General features: G+C 46.7%; 1 protein-coding gene across 5 annotated transcripts in view; it reads right to left on the reverse strand.

Annotated features, from left to right (window-relative positions):
• Positions 1 to 22813, reverse strand: part of ERG (ETS transcription factor ERG) — a 293551-nt gene that overhangs the window by 54791 nt on the left and 215947 nt on the right. For all 5 annotated transcript variants that reach the window (XM_082458823.1, XM_082458824.1, XM_082458827.1 and 2 more), the window contains one exon: positions 8262 to 8479. In XM_082458823.1, the coding sequence (XP_082314949.1) occupies positions 8262 to 8479 (218 nt within the window). The remainder of the gene's footprint in view (positions 1 to 8261; positions 8480 to 22813) is intronic.

The following is a 22813-nucleotide window of genomic DNA, read 5'->3' on the forward strand; positions in this document are numbered from 1 at the left end:
AATATCACTCCTCTGGGAGTCTTTCTTTCCTGCCTGGAGAAACTGAGTCATACTCTCATCCCTGCTATGGCCAGGCCCAAAGTATCACTCTAAACTTGTACTTGTCATGCGACCTCACGGAATCTTTTTCACCTTTGATGGACCGTAAGCTTCTCTTAACTCATCGTCATAGCGCACACAGTCTATGATGAAGAGTAAACAACAAATAAACTGTTTAGTGCAGAGATTCTCCACTTCGAGACTACAGACCTTTGGGGCCAGATGATTCTTTTTGGGGGCAGATGCCGTCCTGTGTGCTGTAGGACGCTGAGTAGCACCTGTAGCCTCAGCTCACTAGACGTCAGGAACGCCTCACAGGTGTGACAGTCCAAACTGTCTGCAGACGCTGCCACATGGCTCCCTGGGGGCACAGTCACAGTGGCTGAGAACCACTGGTTTAATGAGTAAGATCCCCTGCACTCAGGCCAGGAGTCCAGAGCTCCTCCTATTTTGCCTGGTGCTTCTTAGAGGTAAATGCAAGCCCCCTGTGTCTGGGCTGATACTTAGAGGGGCCTAGGCTCGATTCTCAGGAGGATTCCAGTTGTGGTTTGTCCACCCCTCATTTGGGGTACACCCCCCAAACCTGGGGCTCAGCCTCACTTCCCTCTTCCTCACTCCACACCCATCAGCAAAACACATCAGTTCTACCTTCAAAATATATCCAGAATGCAATCACTTTTCCCACCCCTGCATCGCAACCACCCTCATGCAGGCCTCACCATCTCTTACCCTACCTCCTGAAGGGCCTCCTAGCGGTCTCGGCTTCAACACAGGAGCCAGGGAGATCCGGCTAAATCTGAGTGACGTCACGTCCCTCCTTTGCTTACAGCCCCCAGCGGTCTCCTAGCTCGCTCAGAGTGAAGATCAAAGCCCCTCACTGGCCTCATGATCACCCAGCCTCATCTCCTATCACTCTTCCCCTTGGTCACTGAACATTAGCCACAACTGTCCTCCAACACTTCAGGCTGACCTCAGGGTCTCTGTACTTACCACTCCCTTTGCCTGGAATATTCTTCTACTGGTTAACCATGGGACCTTCTCCCTTACTGACTTTGGGGCTTTACTCAAATGTTATGTTCTCAGAGATGATCTTTTCAGGCTGCCCTTTCCAGAACTGCCACCCCTTGCCCTGCTTTATTTTTTTTCCTTAGCATTTACCACAATCTAACCTGTTAGCCTTTAATTAGCTATCTGGTTCACCGGCTGTCTTTCCCATTAGAAAGTGAACTTAGAGAGGCAATATTTTTGTGTATGTTTTATGACTGTATGTCAAGTACCTAAAACAGTGACTGCACATAATAGGTGCTCAGTACATACTTGTTGGATGAATGAATGACTCCGTGCATAACCAGGACGTCTGACACCAAGAGGGACCAATCAGGTAGCCCCCTTTTCTGTCATCTTCATCACAATCCAGACGGCATGCTTTTTAAATATTACATCAAAAGCATCCTGTCATCTGATCCTAGGCTGGAGTTCTTCACAGCACACAGTGAATCTCCTTCCCAGACAACAGAGAGGGGCGAGGCCCAATCTCTCACCTCACAGGCTCAGCCAGACAAAAGCCACTGCAGTGAGGGGCCAGCGGGGTGCCCCTCCACCTAGGCAGACAGACTTCCTGAGAGCGAACCCTCCTCTGCACTTTGTTCTCCCAGATCATCCACTCTATAGGCCACCTTTATCCAGCTCCGGGGATTCTCATTTTTTTATCTCCCCGGATGCTGCAACGGGGCTGTGTTTCTCAGACCAGTGAGTGTCAGAATCCCGGGGTAGGGGAGGGGGGCTTGTTAAAGCAGGAGTGCTGGGTCCCACTCCCAGAGCTTCTGACTCAGCAGGTCTGGGCAGGTCCTGAGAATCTGAATCTCTAACGAGCTCCCAGATGGTGCTGATGCAGCGGATCTTAGGGCCCCACTTTGAAAATCAGCACACCAGGGGACCCAACAGACTCCACCGATAGATTAATGACTCCAGGTGGCTTGGGTACTGGGCTAGGAGCAGGACTCATGGTGTGGCGCACAGAGTCATTCAATTCCAGCCGCAGTGAGCCTCCAGGTGGGCAGCACGGAACTGCCGCGACTTCCTGGTGGGCTACCAGGAGCTTTTACTGCCTGTGGAAGGATGAAGGATGCCCAACTCCACCCGCCTGAGCGTCGACTGCATCTCCGAGACAGGGATGCTGAGAGAGAGTAAAGGCTTGCACACCATACTGCCCGCTTGTGATGGAAGACGATTTTCTTGTGGACCGTATGTGAGCGTGCGTGTGCGTGTGTGTGTATGTGTGTGTTTCTTGATCTATCTTGCCCGTCTGCAGTGGCTTGAGTCTTAGGAACCTCACATAGAATTAAGGCCATCAGCAAGGGGCTCGCTGGCGGCCAGGCACTTCTGAAGCCCTAGCAGGGCCCTCTGTGAACAGCTGTTCCAGCTGGGTTGCACTGACACGTCTCCACTGTGTGAACACTTGGGGGTTTCTTGTGTGTGAGGCTGGAGTGAAGAAAGGGGAAAGGCAGGGTGTCGGGGACCACCGAAGCTGAGAAATGATGTCTTGTGTCCACACAATGTGCAATTGGATTAGTGTCTGCAAGAATCATGTCCTCTGATACGGCAGCCGCCAAGCCAAACCCACAATTACATCCCTGTTGGCTCACAAGGCATGGTTCCTTTCTCTCCTGTTTTCCTTTTATTATTTTTTATAGAGCTCTGTTATAATGGCAGTAGATCTCATTTCACCACTCGTATTTCATTTCAGGAGCTTGTGTGCGCATTGGGGCTAAGGTTTTGCAGAATTCCATCACTTGCTTGGGAAATTCAGTTCCTCCCTCCTCCAAGCCTTGGCCTTTTCCTCCCAGGGTAATGGATCAATAGGGACAGAGACGACCATTCCCCAGGGACTGTATCTTATGCGGAAGGAGCTAGGTCATGTTCTGGCAACGCCCAGGCTGTACAGGGGGCTCTTCCCCCCGGGGGGTGTTTGCAAAAGAGCAACAAGGGGCCACAAAGGTAACAGCCTGCACGTTCCAGCCAAAGTCCGATTTTTGACTTACGTAAACTCCCCCTGAACTCGACTTCAAGAGGCAAGTGTACTGTGTGGAAGTCCACCACACAAAAGCTCAGAGCAAGGCCAATGAGAAGGAGCTACCGGGCTGGGGGCCAGGAGATGCGCTTCTTTTCCTGCTGCAGTCCCTAACTCCGCAAGGCCAATGAGAAGGAGCTACCGGGCTGGGGGCTGGGAGATGCTCTTCTTTTCCTGCCGCAGTCCCTAACTCCCAGCACCCCTGGCCTGGGGCTTCCAGGCGGTGGGTGAGGCAGCCATCGTCTCCGGAAAGATGCAGGGAGGCGGCACACTGAGGAGCTGCACCCTCGTCCCTGGTGCTCGACCACGCTCACCTCTGCAGTGTCTCTGCCGCGAGCCCCTCCAGGGACGATCCCTGTCTCCATGACCTGCGCCTCTGCCCCCTGACACCTTGGGCAGAGCTGGTACAGCCAGGTGACCATTCAAGGTCTCTAGAATGAAAGCAGAGTCAGTGCAGGTCCATGTTCCCTTTTATGGAACTGGAGCTGACATGTGTAAAGATCACGCAGCGAGCTGGCGAAATCTGCGCATCTGATCCCGGGCAGCCCTCTATCTGTCTGCTGGCCTCTTCTAATCTTCTAGATGAAACGGGTCTTAGCTCCGCTGATGAATTTTGAGTTTTTCCTTCCTCCATGCCCCTTCAGGCAGCCCGTTATGTTCTGAAGGGCAGATTGTGCCTCACCACCCACTTGCAATATTCCACAAGGTCACAGCCTGAAGGCCGGTCCTGGTGACCCATCAATCTGATGTGCGACACCCCCCAACACTTCCCATCCAGCCAGGCTGAGCCCCTTCAGGGACAGGGAACTAGCGACCCCAGGAAATGCTGATTTGGAAATCTGGAAGGAGTGGCCCCACTAACCACTGACCAGCCGAGGGGCCAGAAGCACCAGGTGTGGTCAGTTTCCTGCGTCCACCTGGCCAGGCCACTGCACACAGTGACTTAATCCAATGCCAATCGAGGTGTTGGTCTGAAGGTATTTCATAGATGCGGTTAACATCTACCATCCATTGATGTTAAATAAAGGTGATTATCTTTGATAACGTGGCTGGGCCTCATCTCATCAACTGAAGGTCTAAAGAACAAAACCTGAGCTTCCCCTAAGGAAGAAGGAATTCTGCCTCAAGACTGTTGCATCTGAAATAGAGACACAGATGTAGAGAACAAACGTATGGACACCAAGGGGGTAAAGCGGTGGTGGTGGTGGTGGTGGTGGTGGTGGGATGAATTGGGCGATTGGGATTGACATGTATACACTAATACGTATAAAATAATAACTAATAAGAACCTGCTGTACAAAAAAATAAAATAAATTTGAAAAAACAAAAAAAGACTGTTGCATCTACTCCTGCTTGAGTTTCCAGCCTGCTGGTACACCCTACAGATCTCAGACTTGACAGCTTCCACAACTGTGTGAGCCAGTTCCTTACAGTAAATCTCTGCATTGTGCTTTCCCCTGGTTTTGTTTCTCTGGAGAACCCTGACGGACACACCAGACCAGCCCCACTGAGCTGGATCCAGCAGACACGGAGCTCGGAAAAGACGGGCAGAAGTCTCTTCTACAAAGAGGTTCAATACATGTCTGCCTCCTGTTTCCCCAGAACATTCCACAGTGGGGGGCAGGAGGGCACTCGGTGACCAGTTGACATCAGTTCCACAAGCTGTGCTGCTCCCCCCTTGCTCCACACCGGGCTTGCCATTTCCCATCAAGTTCCCAGGCAAATGCAGGCAGCCGTGCCCCCCTCCCGGGCAGCGGCTGCTGGGCCAGCACCACCGGACATCCAGGAGCAAGACGAGGGCCACGACAAGGCTGACTTCCCTCGGTGGCCGCCACCAAAACACATCCCAGGTTGCTCCCAAAGCTGGAACTGCCTGTAACGATCCTCTGAGGGGACCATTCTGAGCATCTCAGGATTCCACGAGGGCCTGAGAGTGGAAGCTACTGACGCTTCCATTGTCCCCTTGCAAGAAAACGGACCAGTTTCTCCAAAAACGATTTCCTTTCCCAGGAAAGAGGCCCTCGGCTGAGTCCGCAGCTTCGCACCTGCCTGACAGAGGAACGGCCAAGAAGCCTTCCAAGGTCAGCCGGCCGAGGAACGCGGGCGAAGCTTTCCGGGGGCCCGTGTCTTTCTTGGGGACTTGAAGCCCCTAGGCCAGGCTCAGGGTCACCTCAAGTCCCCCCGCCCATCCCGAATCCCTGTGGTGACCACCTCGGGCTGGGAAGGCGGCCCCAGGGCTTGGCCAGGAGGGCAGGTGGACATCAGCTCCTGAAGGAAAGCACAGGCCGGCATTGAAGGAACCGGTGTTCACACTTCTCTCTTATTTATTTATTTATTCGTTTGTTTGCCTACTTATTTATTCATGCATTTATTTAAATTCAGCGAGAAGGAGAGAAAGTTTTATTTCTGCAACGTTGTTCTCACCTCCTCACTCAGTCTCCTTTCTGAGGCTTGCTAAATCCAGACTGGCACTCCTGGAGCTGGCCCTGGGCCAGACTCCGCAAATAAGGGCCAGGGCACGGCTCGCTCTGCTAGCTGCCAGCTGGAAACCATCTCAGTGCCCTTTGCCCGAAGTGCTTTTTCCCTCTCTCTCTAATTATTTCTCTTCCTCTCTCTCCATCTCTCTCATAATCTCTCCCTTGTACACACAATCTCCCTCTCTCCCTCTCTCTCTCTCACACAGACACACGTGCACACACACACACATATGCGGATGTATTTCCCATAGGTAGAAACTAGCCTTGGAAGAAGGACACTTTAGAAATCGATCTTGCTCTCGGTGCTCCCACCGTGACTACCCGGGCATGCATGGGATCACGTGACTCCATCAAAAAATAGAATCCATCAATGTTTACAGGGTTGGCTCCACAACTACCTTTTCTTTTTTTTAAGTATTTGTTTTTATTTATTTATTTATGGCTGTGTTGGGTCTTCATTTCTGTGCGAGGGCTTTCTCCAGTTGCGGCAAGCGGGGGCCACTCTTCATCGCAGTGCGCGGGCCTCTCACTATCGCAGCCTCTCTTGTTGCGGAGCACAGGCTCCAGACGCGCAGGCTCAGTAATTGTGGCTCACAGGCCCAGCCGCTCCGCGGCACGTGGGATCTTCCCAGACCAGGGCTCGAACCCGTGTCCCCTGCATTGGCAGGCAGACTCTCAACGACTGCGCCACCAGGGAAGCCCCACAACTACCCTTTTATATAAACACTGCTGCCTTCTTCAGAACAGGATTAACCTGCATGCCTCCAAGTCTCAGAAATAGATACAGTGAAGAACGGTCAGTGGAACCATTCTATCAGATGGATAGGATTTACCTGTAACATATTTACATGTAATGAGGAACTGGCCGGGACTCTGGCATCCTGGACCCTATGATTGCCTTTTCTACCATGGTCCTTTCAGAAGTCTAGGAATTAGTCCCTTGATGAGGTCTAAGATGGGTCTGCCTTGGCTTGAATTCCCTTTAAAGGACCAGTGTCGTAGCAAATAGGCAACATCAGAATTATCATTCCCCCTTTCAAGAAGAAACTCGACGCACAGAAGTGAACTGACTTCTCAGGGCCCAGGGAAGTTCTGGCCCCTCCCATCCCCCTGTTTGGCACGTCCAGCCTCATGGTTGACATTCCCTCTGAGGGCTGTGCCTTGGCACCTTCACGGACACCACACTAGAAGTTGATGCAATGGTTTCCAGCACTTATAAAACATGACACTTATAAAAAACATATTTCGCATTAAAATATATATGTAGCTAAAAGGGCCTATTATAGCTGCGACAGAGTGGGAAAAATGCACTGGGTGTGGAGTCAAACACCCTTGATTTGAATCCAAATTCTGAGTTGCTTTAAGTGCTGATTTGGGTTAGCCAGAAAATGCCTGGGTCTCAGTTTCCTCATCCATCAAATGGGGATAGGCCTTCCTCACAGGGCTGCCTGGAGGACTGACAGGCCATCAGATGTAAAAGGGCTTTATACATAGTAAAGCACTAAAAATTGTGAGCTGTTCTTGTGACTCTGGGCAGATCATGCAAATTTAAATGAAATTATTCTTTCTTTGTCCTGAGATGTGATACGATTCTTTCTGAATATATATGGGGTATTATATCATAATTGAAATCAGCCTTACTCTTCCAAACTACATCCAATGAAATGCTTTTGTGGGCTTCCCTGGTGGCGCACTGGTTAAGAATCTGCCTGTCAGTGCAGGGGACATGGGTTCGAGCCCTGGTCCGGAAGATCTCACATGCCGTGGAGAAACTAAGCCCCGTGCGCCACAACTAATGAGCTTGCGCTCTAGAGCCCGCGAGCCACAACTACTGAGCCCGTGTGCCACAACTACTGAAGCCCGCGTGCCTAGAGCCCGTGCTCCGCAGCAAGAGAAGCCACCGCAATGAGAAGCCCGCGCACCGCAACAAAGAGTAGCCCCCGCTCGCCGCAACTAGAGAAAAGCCCGTGTGCAGCAACGAAGACCCAACACAGACAAAAATAAATAAAATAAATACATAAATTTAGAAAAAGAAAAAGAAATGCTCTTGAGTGCCAGGGATAATACATTCGATAATTTGCTAATACATTCTAGGTGACTGCAGCATTATCGTGACAGACTCAGGAGAGTTAATACTTACAGGTGACACTGATGCTTGGTTTTAAGTGTAAGTAAAGATGAGAAGGAACAGCAAGCATTCAGAGAAGGTGACAGAGGAGGGAAGGTTGGGAGGCGGGGGGCTGGAGGACACAGGAAGTAGGTCCATTAGCAACGTCATATGGCTTGGACATATGCTACACTGCTTGGCCACTAGCTGACACTCTCCCTCCATGAAAACAGAAGACAGCTTTACTTTCCAGGCAATAAAAACCTCAGAGACGAATTCTGCCATATGTGGGCAAGGCCCCCTCCCACAAAGCCCTCACGTCTGGGAAATGGAATTGAACATGTCATCTTCAAAGTGAGTTCTCGGTAAATGTACTACTGGTTTTACGACCTCTGTCCTCCACGCAAACCACTGGAGAACACATTTTCTCAGCATTGCCCGGTGTTACCGTTCAATGCCCTCAGTTTCTGAAACCATCTCGGGGGAAGTGTGATCAATTTCCACTTTGCCTTTTCAAGGGGTGGGGAAACCAGAGGTGTGGGAGAGCGAGAGCCGGCGGCCTCCTTACCTGGAGCCGTTCACCTGGTTGGGGTTGCATTCCATCTTGATGGTGACCCTGGCTGGGGGTGGAGACAGCCAGTCCTGCTGAGGGACACGGGGGCTCATCTTGGATGTCTGCCCATAGTCGCTGGAGGAGGACGCGGTCATGTCCGTCTTGGCCAGGTGCGGCGTGCCGTATGCGCACTCAAACAACGTCTGGTCCTCGCTCACGACAGATAACGCTTCCTGAACACCCAAAGAAACACACACTCAGGACGTTCCAAGGGACAGGCATGCTTCAAAACGCTGCTAACTGTACAGTCATTTCTAACTGGGACCCCCTTTTTACGGTATCCATGTCCACCTTTCAGCAGGAAAAAGGAGCTGGCTTTCTTTCCCCTAGAGACGGTAAGAGTTGGAACTGGCCGACCTAGAAAAACTTTTGTGCAGGTCTCCGAACATCCCAGCCTTGACCACAGCCGTGCAGATAATACCCACTTTAATCTCAACTCAAGGAAGTTGAATTTCAAAGGTCTTAGAAGACATCCAGTTGCATGTGTCATTATTTGACAAATGCAATCTATAATTCAAGCAGACAGGGTACAGAATGGTCGTGAAGATTAAAAAGACATGTGACAGCTAACACCTAAGCATCTGGCAAAACTGCCACATTCCCAGGAGATTTTAAAGAAGAGCTACTTAGAAGAAGAGTGAGGGGGAAATGGAGCACCAAAGGACAAAGAGACAAAGATACGAATTTTTCCACTTCTAAGTTATTAGCCGAAATAGAGTTTCAAGTGGCGCTTCCATGATGGTGAACATCTGGATGATAAATGAACCAAAAAAAAAAAAAGCTGTGAATTAGCCATAGGCCTCCAAATACAAGGATGTTTAAAATATCTAGATCACTGACTAGCTCTTTTTTTTTTTTCCCTTACTTTCTATTCCTATCTTTGCTCATTTTGCATGATTTGGTGAGAAGAAATAGAAATGTGTCATTGTTGGAGCATTCTTCTGTGGTTTTAAGTCAAACAAGTGGTTAGCCTATGGCTAGGCTGACATTCTACAGCCCAATCAGCAAAGGCAAATTCGATTGGGAAATTTCAGCTACTTGAATGACGTATTGTGCAGCAACTACACAGAATAACTACGAGACCATCTAATTTTGCTTTCTATAACCAAAACAGAAATCCATGTGGTAGTTCATGTTTATTTCAGTCCTTGGGCACCCTCGGTACTGCTATGCAGCTGGTGAGAAGCAAATGCTGTCTGGGTCACACATGTTTTTTAAATGGAAACTTTGGAGCCAGTGGGGACTGTGGAGACCTGCTTGTCCAAACTCCTCATCCCCCAAACGGGAAAATCTGAGACCCAGAAAGGTCGAGACCTCACCTTGAGGTGAGCTGCCCAAGGTCAAGCAGGGAATTAGTGAGGACATTGGTGAGTGTTTTATCTTCTGCTCTCTCCTATGCCCACAGTCTAGGATGCCCTTCTTATACTCCTTGGTTTCCGATAACTGTCTACATTAGCACTCCTTTCTTATTCTTTGAATTGATACTTAAATAAGTAAGGATGCTCCCCCACCCCCGTTAATAATAGAGCCACACGAAGCAACCTTTCTAAGACAGAAGCCCCCACCCCCTCCTTACACACAGGTGTCCGAATCTTTAGGGAACACATGCAATTTCACAAAGCAGCCCCCAATCCAGTGTGTCCTCTCCCGCTCCATCCCCCACCTACCCAGGGACCAACTTCTTCATCGGTCCCCGAGTACATGAACTTCACTGCCAGGCACACTGTGTTATGAACCAGTGAGCAGGGAGAATCAAAAGGAACAAACTCAATGCTCTGCCTCTCAGAGTGGAGGCCAGGTGTCTGTGCATGGATAACCACCCCCCCACCCCCGCCACCACCCACCGCCACGGCATCTCTAAAATCTCTTAGAATCGCAGCCCTGTGACAGTTTGGGAAAGAGTGACCTGGGGGTTTAAACAATGACTCGAAATGTACAAAAGGATGGGATGTGCCAGCCAGAGAGCCAGAATCAGGCACAAGGAAGAAAAAAAAAAAGTAAGGCATCTTGAACTGCCAGCAAAAGCAAACACATCAACAAACAGACGGCAACAATCCAAGAAATGGGCACGGTAGATTCGGGGGAGCCTGAGTCACGTGGCTCTCTCTTCTGGTCACAAACGGAGTGAGGGGATGTAAGGAATCTAAACTCACAGACGTGGGTTTAAAAGTCAAATCGGCACCACGGACTTAGTGCCATCCTGCTAATTAATAAAGGCAGAATTATAGCTTCTTCAATAAATTGTTCAAGACAGGGTCTCCTTTCCCATCGCAGTACTGGATGGAATGGTTTTACGCACTCAGAGCAAAAAACAAGGCTGAAGTCTGCCTCCGCTCTCCCGCCGGGTCCTGCAGACTCCACCAAGCCTCGGAGGGGAATGCCATTCTATGTAATGTCAGCGTTGGCTCACCGGTGAAGAGAAACATGAATAAATGCGCGATGTGTATCAGAAATTGGCAGAAACAGGTTAGATATAAGGTGCAGGCTAACCTTTAAATCACAAATGAGAAAGAAAATGGCTTTCACAACAAAAAGAGTAACAATGTTAAAATATGAGTATCTCCCCAAGATAAAGTAGGATATTCTCACAAACACAACCAATGACCAAATAAATGTAGCGTAAGATTTAAAAACTGGACCAAAATACTAGAACTGAAACAAGGCTTCAGTGTGTGCTTGGAGGGGGAAGAACCCCTTCTCACATCTGGCAAAGCATTTTTTCACCACATGGTTTTCTAAAGAAAGAAATCAAAGTTAATTGAGATCGATTTAGGAAAAAAAAAAATCTACAAAAGCTAGAGATAAGGGGGGGACACACATCTTTTCTCCGTATCTTAAAATTCTCCTCCAAGTTAGTACTGCATAAAAATGAGAAAGGCCATATACTTCAGAATATCAAAAGTTGCTTTTGTTCGCTAGAGGGGAAGCAGTCTAAAAACGAGGAGGCTTCAGGATAAACGTTTCATTTCCAAAGGGGTGAAACACAGTCCATATTCTGGAAAGACAGCGCATGCCCCAAAGTGATGCTAATTAAACCAAGGCAGGCAAGCACCTAGGGTTAAGTACAAGTCAGGAAAAGGAAACAAACAAATAAATAAATATCACACACACACACACACACACACACACACACACACACACATGCTAACTTAGCACATCTGAACAATGGAGGAGTAAAAAGAAGCTGAAGGGTGGTCTTCAGAGACTGCTTCAAACAAAGATGACCACGAAAATTAACTGCTGTTCTTTAGAAGCAAACAAATGCTATGTACCAACAGCATGCCTTTGTTCACCCACTTGGCTTTGTATATTACATGTAGGTTTCATCATCCCTTTGGTTGCAGTATGAATGACAGAGGCTGAGGCACAGGATTCTCCCGCCCCAGCAGCCCTGGGACTTCAAAGCAGGGAAAGGATCTAACCTAGTAGGATTAAAACCAGAATGGATCGCTACACACAGGCTGGTAACCAGGAACACGTGAGTCCCTCAACTGCAGCTCTGCAAGTGACTCTTCCTGGCCTCGACGGATACTGTCCCTGCTTCCCTGCCGTCTGGCTTCCCTCCTTGTCTGTGGCCATCTCACCTACCTACCTGCCTACCTGCCAAAGCTGTCGGCAGATGCCTTAGTTAACACGTGTGGCTTATTCCCTCAGCACCTTCGGCCAGCCGTGGGAACTTGCGAACTGCTTTGGCTGCTTTATGACAGAGAATTCAAAAAAAAAGTCCAAACCTGGCAGAAATGTGGCATAATTAATTAATATGCCTGCCTCTGTGTTACTATAAAAAGACATGAACTTTAGATTGGTGTGTGCTTGTGTGCGGGGTGTTTTTTTCTGTAGCTCCAGGAAAGCTGGGATAATTCTGATGTGCCCAGGGGCAGGCTACCAATGCCATTTTTCATGAACTTGTGAGAAATGCATAAATTCTAAGCGAACTGCCCCCAAACCAAAGGGACCGTCGTGTTAGTATACAATGTTTATTATTTCATTTGAATACTGAATGCACCAATAACATGTGAGGACCACTCCTTCAGGTTTTGGTCATCACAGCGGACTGACAGTTCTAGAAAGTGAAGAGAACTCAACTAGATTATATTTCATACATGAGACTAAAATACGATTCTATTTTTAAGTAACTAGATTTGGGTACAACAAAGGTTCCAAAATGCTTAGATTTTTAAAAAAATTAAAAGTCGAATGCACTTTTAAGCATACTGACATCTCCAGCAAATGATTTCAGAGAGCCTAAAACAGATGAATTTTTTTCTGTAACAGATGAATAGTTTGAGAGGCTCCTATGTTTCCAGCAAAAGAATTATAAAATAAGGGTCTGGGCTCAATTTTGCTCTTAACTTTTGATCCCCATGGTTCATAAAAACACTGAAATGTCAATCCAGAGAACCCAACATACTTAAATTTTCATGAAAATCTGGGCGTGGTAAAATGTCGAAACTAAGAAAGTCTTGAAGAATGGTCGGCTCTCTTTCACAGCTGGAGCCAGTGAAGCATATAGAGGGAAATGATCCTTACGTTGTTTTCAAAAATCCAGAGGACGGCCAGAACTAGGTGTCCAGAGAACAGGATTCCCAAATTGACCCTTAGTTTCCTCAAGTCTTAGGTGCCTCAAATAGTTATGAAAAACAAATGGAAAAACTAAGTGGAACAAGCATGTTAAGATTATGGTCATGCTTTAGAAAAAAAATTCTTATAGAAGTCTTTGGTATCACAATACACTTTAGGAAGCCAAGGTCATCTTTAATCAATAGTCTGCCTTTCCCCCCCCCCCACATGTAACCAATCAGAATCTGGAAACATCACATAACTGCTTACACTGCGATGAATAAGACATCTTTTAGCCACATTCTCTTGACTCATAAACAGCTGATCCATCATATAATAAACCAGGTTATCTGGGTAAGGGCTTCATATGCAGTATCCCTTTAAATCTTATGACACTGATGTTAAGATACACCTTTTTTCACGTTTTACGAGCGCTGAAACCTGGATGCATCTCACCATCGATGGCATGTCATGGGTTACTGGCAGCATTTCTTCTCCTTCGATGGCCGGTAAAATAATGGTTCGTTTTATCATCAGTGACATCTTAATTTTATGAAATACAGCCCTGACAATAGTCTTATAAGGTCAGGTGTCATTCCAGCTCACAGGTGAGAAAGCAGGATTGGGAAGAAGAGTAATGTCAACATGAGGACAAGGTAGCAGCAGCGTTCGTGTCGGGGAGTGGAATCACTCCCTGAGGCTGTACACTCGCCACTCTGTGTGTGACGCGGAGAAAGAACAGATTGGGCTGATGGAGGTCAGATGCACAGTGCTTCACCGCCTTGTCACAGCTGTGGAAAGAGCAGAGCTGACAGCGCAGATAAGAGATGGAACCACCTAGAAAGAGAGAGGCTGGTGGAGGGAAGAGGTGGGAGAAGGCTGAGGGGATAAATGCCCAGAATCCCAGGACTTCGATGGAATTAAAGGATCAGGAGAGTAAGTGGAAAGCCTGTTGGAAACTAGGAGGGAAATTTCCAAGTACAACACGCTCTCTTATGAGGCTAAAAGCTATGCAGCAGTAGGTCCCAGATACATTTAATTAGTCTTTCTTACTTAATAGTTTAAATCAACAAACCTGTTCTTTTCATTGGTTAATCAGATAATTCAGACCCAAATTGATGGCCGTGTATTGGGGTGTGCTCATTGCAGGTGGTTGCCTGGCTTCTCAATCAATACTGCAAGGGAAGAATAGGGCAGGTAGGAACACCATTTATAAATATGTTAGAGCCAGTGCACGTGGTGGCCTTCAATGGATGTCTGCAGACCTAATGATACTGGAAAACTATTTATTAGGCTGTCTCAAGCCCAGTTGTTTATAGCTTCTCTTCAAGGCAGAGTGCATGCAGTAGATGCTTCTGGAAAGTCTACTCCTAATCACATTTAGAGGAGAAAAAAGCAACACAAATAGGATAGACAACGTCTCTAGAAAAGACCTCCACTCCATGTGCCCAACAAAAGGCCAATCCTTCCAGAATTTTATTCTCAACGTGTATATTTTTGCATTCGAATATTGCCAACATCTCATGGGACGAGAAACTTCCTCTGACCGGTATCTTTTAATTACAACACAAAAAAAGCCAAACATTGTGAGTTAAAAGATGCCTTGTCAGGCTGAGTGGGAATCATTTTGCCCCGTCTTGATATTATTTTCTTTCCTTAATTCTTCAGTGGAGGAAACATTAAAATCATATATTAAATGCAGCATCTAGCTTTGTGCTCACGTTTTTCTCATTTAACACATTGCTATTTTAGTCCTTCAAAAATATAAAAATCTTGGATTAACCTCAAAGGAAAAATGTATGTAGTCAAATGAAGTCCATCTAAAGAGAGTGTTTCCCCAATGTGGTATTGCTTCAGTATCAAACACGTTTACAACTGCAGTACCATCCCAGCGCTAAGAGAATGAAACCCAGGACTGGTGCAGAGACACAGACATACAAATATATTCATATACATGCATACACATACATATTCATACACACATATATGCATGTTCACACACATACGCATATACATACATATACATAGTCATACACACATACGTGAATTTCCATATACATGCCTATACATACATACACACTTAAATATATTCATATACATATATTCACACACATACATGCATATTCATATGTACATGCACATACATATGTACATACACACATACATAAACATAGACACATATATTCATACATATTCATACACACATGCATATTCATATACATACACAGACACATATAGTCATACACATATTCATACACACATATTCAAATATACACATACACACATACATATTTGTACACACATGCATATTCATATACACACACACATATATACATACACATACATATTTATACACACATACATGTATATTCATATACATACATATACATATATGTGCATATTTACATACACACACATACCTATTCCTATAGACATTTACATACACACATAATACACATATATATATCCATCTATCTCTCCATCCTTAGTATCTTTGCTCATCGAGCACTTTAGAGGACCTGTACACAGTCCTTATTGGTCAGCAGACCCCCTAGGGAAGATGTTGCCTAAATGATGTAGAAAACCAGGATTCTTCCCTTTTTGCCTTGATTTGTTTCTTTCTCAAACTCGAAGGTGCTTTTCCTCCCCTCAGCAAATCCCTTCAAGAAAAGGCTGATCTGGAAACCAGTCTCCTTATGACCTTCAGACGAATTTCCCTGCTCTGAACTCACCGGATTTCTCCTTGGCTCTGAGCAGCGTAGCCAGTCCTGGGAATTCTCTTGCTCACATACTTCTCCCCCAACTGCTGCCTTTATGAAGATATGAGCATTTCCAGGGCAGGATCCTGTGTGTGTGTGTGTGTGTGTGTGTCTGTGTGTGTCTGTGTGTGTCTGTGTGTGTCTGTGTGTGTCTGTGTGTCCCTAGCATCCAAATAGCTTCTTCTTAACATCACATTTTGTTGATGCTCCTATTAACCATAGAACTAAGTCATGAAATTATATGAAAGCCCCATCATAATGCTATAGGTCCAAAAACTTTTTTCACATCAGAACAAAGGAAAATATACTTGTGAGATGAAGTGTGCAGCCAGTGACCAGGAGTTTGGAAGCTAATCGCCCTGGCACTATATCCTCAGTCATATGATCCTGGAGCACATTATTGCAGGGTTTTACCTGAAATCTACGTAGGCTTGAACTAGGGACTCTGTGTAGTTAGGCAACATATGAAATAAATAAGACTTACTAGAAAATGAACATTAGCAAAGCAAGGAGAGAAGCATTCAATGGCTAAGCGCAAATCCTAGAACTCTTGCGGAGATTGGAGCATTGTAGAAAAATGTCAAGGAGAGAATAGTTAGGTTCCACATAAGGAGAACTAGATTTAAATGAACCTCAAAAAATTAGAAACCCAACAAACATAATTTTAAAACAACCCTTCTGTTTACTTTCTCAGTTCTATGCAGATGCTCTTTGAAACATTTGAAAGGAGGGTGAGATAGGACTATTCAGCCTGGCAATCAGAGGGTACAAGGGTTCAGGCATGCAAGATGAGTTAAGTCCCTGGGTTCTATAGCACAGCATCCTGCTATAGTTAACAATTCTGTATCATATACTCACAAATTTGCTAAGAGAGTAGATCTTATGTTAAGTGTTCTTATCACAAAAAATATATAAAATAAAGAGGGAAGGAGGAAGCTTTCGTAGGTGATGGATATGTTTATGGCATTGATTGTGGTGATGGTTTCATATGTAGATACTTATCTCCAAACTCATTAAGTTATAAACATTAAATACTGTACAGCTTTTTAGTATGTCAATCAAGCCTCAGTAAAGTCATTTTTGAAAAAACAAAAGAAACAATGTATAAGTGATGTTAATAGCTTCTTTGTTTTCCTACAAAGAAACACATTTTCCCCCCATAGGCTTCTTTCCTTCTTTAGAGATGAATAAAAAAGTGTAAAAACATGTGTGGAAACATCCTGTTTGTGTGTTTTAAGTCGGAATGAGTGCAAAGAATGCAGTCACTACCCCCTTCAGATCCTTCTGCACCCTCTTGGTTTTGTGGGGGGCGGATTCTACTCCTGACTTTCCATACTTGTTCGTGTTTTTCTAATCACTGCCATCACGTGACACTCAGAGAATATTCATCAAATGCCTTCATCTTATTTGTATCTCATTTGAAATAATTCATTTGAGATGAAAAGATGATCTGCTTTTCACTTTGATCACCAAATTTAGGATAAACAATGGAGATGCACCAAAATGTCGGAGACAGCACGGTAGAGCATGGTGGCACTGGATTGGGGCTCCAAAGACCTGAGGTGGAAGCTGCCCTTGGTCACTGGGTCACCCGGGGACTTCCACAACCCCACTCTGCTCCAAATTTAGTCCCACATGAGCTGCTGAGGGCTTGTTACAGATGCAGAGTCTGCGTGTCTGCAGCCCTGCTGAATCAGAATCCATTTCATAACATCATCCCCAGGTGAACCTGGCACACTCGCATATTCAAGTTTAAGTCCTGCTGCCTTATCCTTGCTTGAGTCTCAATTTCTTCAACTATGAAGGTGATGTTGATAACAGCTGCCCCAATCCCAACCAGGCCTCCCAATGGGCCAAATGAGCTAGTGTATGTAAAAGGTTTTATAAGCCTTAATGTTGCATTTCAACTATTATCCCATCCTAGAAAGTTGATGTGACTGACCCAAGTTCTCCACGTGGTTCAAGACAATGGTTTGGACTATCCGTTTCAAGTCCTATTCTTCTAACAAGCCACATGCCAGGAAAAGTACATCGTCTCTTGTATGCCATTAGTCACTCATTCTTTGTTAAGTACTAAATTTAAAAGTCAGATATCTTTATCTAACATGGGGAGAAAGATGAGCTGGCATCTTTGCTTTTATTGTCGAGAGCATTTAGTCCAATGTGATTTAGCCTTTATGGCGCCCGGTCCAGTTTGTACATGGGTTTTTGGTTGCAATTCTACATTAGTTTTGTTGGATATCAATTAAATGTAAGTTTTGTGTGGGAAGGGATCTGGATTCCCTGTTGAAAACTGTGGCCTCAACAGCTGGTACGTTCCCTGGCATGCTGTTGTTCTCTATAAAATGAGTGGATGAATGGATGAATAGATGAAGGGATGAATGGATGAATGAATACACCACGTTCTCATAACACAATTCCCATTCATTTCCCTAAAACTGCACATGGCACACAGCTGATGTCCCTCAAACTCCCCAAAAAAGTCTTCTCTTCCAGGATGTGGGATCCATGATGCTTTTCATCTTAACTTTCCCTAAAACCTCATGAGATTTTTAACAAACTTGGACAAGGAAGTGATTCTATGACAGTCTTGCTAAGAAGCTCACGGAACTCTTTTACTCTTCTGATTTCTGAAGCTCACTCGCCCAGGTTGGGCTGCAAGTGATTCAGGTTCCAAGAGGCACAGAGGACCCTCAGAAGGGCACCGCCACACCCACAGGGTGACAAAGTCATTAGCAGTTTTCCTCTATTGGAACAGCCCTCTCTAAACCCCAAGGGAGAGATGGCACATCATATCGCTCACCTCCAGGAGGTCCATGAAAACAGGCAGCTCTATGCTTGGCCTTTTCAAAACATACATTCAGACGCTAAAAATACAGTGCACTGCACATCTGGAATGTGTCTCACCCATGAATCTCTGACACATGGATTCATTGTTTTCGAGAAAATTCCAAGAATTTTATTCATGAGAAAATTTTGGCACAATGGGAAACGCTGGCAAGCAGAAGATAGCAGCAGCAGATGTGCTGGCCTCCGCCCCCAGGCCTGCGGCTGGTTCAGCCCGTTTGCATCAGGTACCTATCTCGTGCCTTCAAACTTCCAACTCAAACTTCCCCATAAAAGAGGGAGGCCTTAAGTTTATTAAGTGATGCGGTTCCCCCCACGTGGGTGCACAGTACCAGACGCGCTCTGCAAGTGTCGGGATGGGCACGTGGGAATTTAAAAGGAGCAACAGGAACGCAGGGTCACTGGTGTGAGATGCAGCTGCTCCCTGTGCCTCGTGCCCTGCAGCCACGGCCTCCTCATCTGTTAAATGAGGGTCTGGTCTCCTGATGTTTCCTGAGGTCCCTCCTTGCATCAAGATGAAATCTATTGTATTTAACTAGTGACATTCTCTTCCTGCCGGGGCCAAACCACAGGCCCCACCTTCTCCATCTTTGAGCAGCTATGTGCCTAAGGGGAAAATCTATCACCTGGGGAGCTGCCGAAAGTTCCTATGAGTTCAGGTTCAAAATGAACTGTGGGCTCTTTCCAGGCTGCCCTGGGTTTTAATTTCCTCTGGATAACTTCTTCCACGCTCGTGGTGGGAGGGCAGTCAAGACTCTGAGAGCTCATTTCATGTCTTCAACTGCCATTAGGACCTAATCTCCTGCACGGGAACTCTGGGTCTGTTCAGAAAACACATCAGCAACAATAAAATACAGAAAGTCTTACAGAGACTGGGCCTCTCGTAGGGGGAGGGAGCATATGTAAGAGGCCCTCACTTTTCCCAAGGTGCTCCAGGGACCTCCTTCCTCTCCCTTCCATCCTCATTCCCAAGTAACTGTTGTCAAGGGCCACGCAACGTATAAAGCAGACACGAACACGAACATTTTCTTTTTCTTAGACGCCAGCTCCCACTGTGGAAGGAGCCGAGAGCTCACCCACGGTGAGGGTCCAGCCCTGCCAACTCTCACTTCGGCTCCACGAATGATGACGCCTCTGTCCCCAGGGCTGGGAGGCTAAGCCTGTGCTTTGCACCCGATCTTCCAGCACATAAATCCGTGCTGGTGGCTGCGCAGGAAGGGGACTCAGGAGCTAGGGTATCATGACCTTTGTTCCCGCTCTGCGCTGAGCTCAATCTCCGCCTATCATGTAGTTCAGGGCACGAGGGAGGGCCCCGTCCTCAGAACACTTTTCATGCACCAACAAGCTGGTTGCCAGCGAGACCTGATTTTTACAACTCTGGGAGTGTTGATCTCAAAACCTAATACGCTTGAATTATGCACTGTAAACTCGTCCAACAATTTCAAACTACTCATACATATATCATACGCAACGAGGCTCTCCTGAGCCCCTCTGTAAATTGGTCTCTTTAAAAATCTGTAGATCCGTTCCTACCAAAACCACTCTAACCTGCAGAAAAGCTTGGTGGCCTGAAGATCTTCATGATATCTACCCCAGGGTCTAAACTTCGGTTTTTAGATTGCCTCTTTACTTGGACCTCTTTACTTATTACGCTGAATCCCCAGGGAGGAAGCAGAACCATGAATGTCCATGTCTACCCACCTTTTCCAGGAGAAAGAGGAAGTTTCCAGGGCTCAGAACTGTGTGCAGTGTCATATACATGTACAGGCACCAAGAGAGCTGCTGGACAGGTGAGGGGTCTGTGCAGATGTATCTCCTTTCCGAGGGGGTGGAGTTTCCGGTCACCCACTCATCAAATTTGCATAATGAGCCTTATGGGGCGGGGTCACATGGGGGCACACCTACTTAAAAGGGCAACTTACTTAGTACAAAAGATGATTTGCCGTCCTGTCTTCTAGTCCGGTAGACTTGCACTGATCACTATTTGCAAGCACAGGGACACTTTAATTTAAAAATTAAAACAAGGTGTATAGAACTGTGAATCAGAACCTTGCTTTTCAGAGTCTGATCCTTGGACCAGCAGCACCAGCAGCACCTGGGACTTTGTCAGAGAAGCAGAATCCCAGGCCCCACCCCAGAGCTACAGAATCAAAACCCTATTCAACAAGATTCACAAGGCGAATGGCAGGCACATTTAAGTGTGGAGAACTGGGTGAGAAGGTGGTAAGTTTCCCAAAAGAAAGAAAAGGCAGGGCTGGGTGAGGAGGAGGAGGAGGAGAGGGCAGACTACTGTTTTTAATTAGAGTAGTCAGGGAGGTCTTCGTGGAGGAGGCGAGCCCTGAGCAAACTTGAAGGAGGCCCAGCGATAACAGAACAAGGCCAGAGGTGGTTTGAGGGTGCGTTTGAGGGTGGGACACAGGGATCAGGAACAGCCAAGGAGGAAGTATTGTCACAGGAGAGGAGGGGCAGGAAGTGCTAGCAGTGGACAAGGAGGTGAGCCAGTTGAGGCTGGGGGTCGTTGGCAGGACCTGGGCAGTACTGGGAGTGAAATGGGAGCCTCTCTAGATGTCTTGGCTAAAAGCCCAGGGATTGTCTTCTTTCCTAAGATATACTAATATTTTCTACCTCGTATGGGCTCTGCAAAGAAAATACTTTCCATCTTTTGAGTTTTATTATTTTCTTTTTAACTTTTTATTTTATATTGGAGTACAGCCGATTAACAATGTTGTGATAGTTTCAGGTGCACAGCAAAGGAACTCAGCCATACACATACATGTATCCGTTCTCCCCCAAACTCCCCTCCCATCCAGGCTGCCACATAACACTGAGCAGAGTTCCCTGTGCTCTACAGTGAGTTTTATTATTGGGCTGGCCAAAATGTTCGTTCGGTTTTAAGTACAAATAAAAGACATTTTTCATTTTCACCAAGAATTGTATTGAACAATGGATTCACTAACACAACGAACTTTCTGGCCAGCCCAGTATTTTCAAAGCTCAATGTGACCTGCATGCATGTATCGTGCCCACCACGTGTACACCAAAAGCCACACCTCACAAAACGTTACGGCCATCCTTTGCTCCCCATGCAATGGGGGATCCTGTTCGTCATCACACAGAGACACTGTGGGAATTCAGAATATGCGTTTTTCATTCAGAGAGCCTGTAAATGGCCATGACCGCTGTTAAAAGGTTTTGCACAGACAGGAAATACCTCCCTGAGGCTCCTCTGCCCGCACCACTCTAACGGGCAGCCTCAGGGAGCCCCACCTCTGGAATCAAGAGGAAACACAGCACCAAAGGGATCCCCTGCTCCCAGGTCAGCTGTGTGAGGCCCGCAGGTTCTGGTAGCTCTGGTGGCAAATGACAGGCCCGAACATCACTTCCTGCTGCCCCCCCCCCCCATGCTGGACTGAAAGTTTCAGGGCTTGAGCAGGGGTGCAGATGACCAGGTATGTCCTCTTTAAACACAATGAAAAGCTTGCTTCAGGAAGGAGGCATTTAGAAGAACTGTTTATTGTCCTTGCCGGTGGAGAACCCTAATTCTCCGAGCTCTATCTGGTGGAAAGTGCCTCCTGGTTAATAAAGGGCGACTTCCCTTCTGCTGCGGAATTTTCTCAAGTCATCAACATAGGTCTCGTAGCCATCTCCGAATCCAATCTCAACATTCAGTGTATAGTCTGTGTATTAGTTTTCTAGGGCTGCGAAGCCAAATACCACAGACTAGGGGGGCTTAACCAACAGAAACTCATTCTCTCACAGCTCTGGAGGCCAGAAATCCAAAATCAAAGTGTGGGCAGGGTTGGTTCCTTCTGAGGGCCATGAGCTGCTCCAGGCCTCCCTCCCTAGCTTGTAGACGGCTGTCTTCTCCCAGGGCCTTCACAAAGTCTTCCCTCTATGCATGTCCATATCTGCGTCCAAATTTCCCCTTTTTTTATAAGGACATGGCCATATTGGTGTCAGGCCCCACCTCACGACCTCATCTTGATTACCTCTGTAAAGACCTGATCTCCAAACACGATCACATTCTGAGGTTCTGGGGGTTAGGACTCCCACATATGAATTTAGGGGCACACAATTCAATCCTTAACAGGGCAGGGAATGTGTCCATTTTCTTCGGGGGGCTGCTGTGTGGCTTGTGGGATCCTAGTTCCCCAATCAGCAACTGAACTGGGGCCCCAGCAGTGAAAGCGCAGAGTCCTAACCACTGGACCGCCAGGGAATCCCAAGAGAATGTGTCCATTTAATTCACTGCCTAGCACAGTGCCAGGTACCAGAATAAGAACAATAAGTCAGTGGTTCTCAAAGTGTGTTCCAGGAACCCCCTGGGGTCCCAAGACCCTT

This window comes from Balaenoptera physalus, assembly GCF_965194825.1.
Source record: "Balaenoptera physalus genome assembly, chromosome: 4".
NCBI lineage: Eukaryota > Metazoa > Chordata > Mammalia > Artiodactyla > Balaenopteridae > Balaenoptera > Balaenoptera physalus.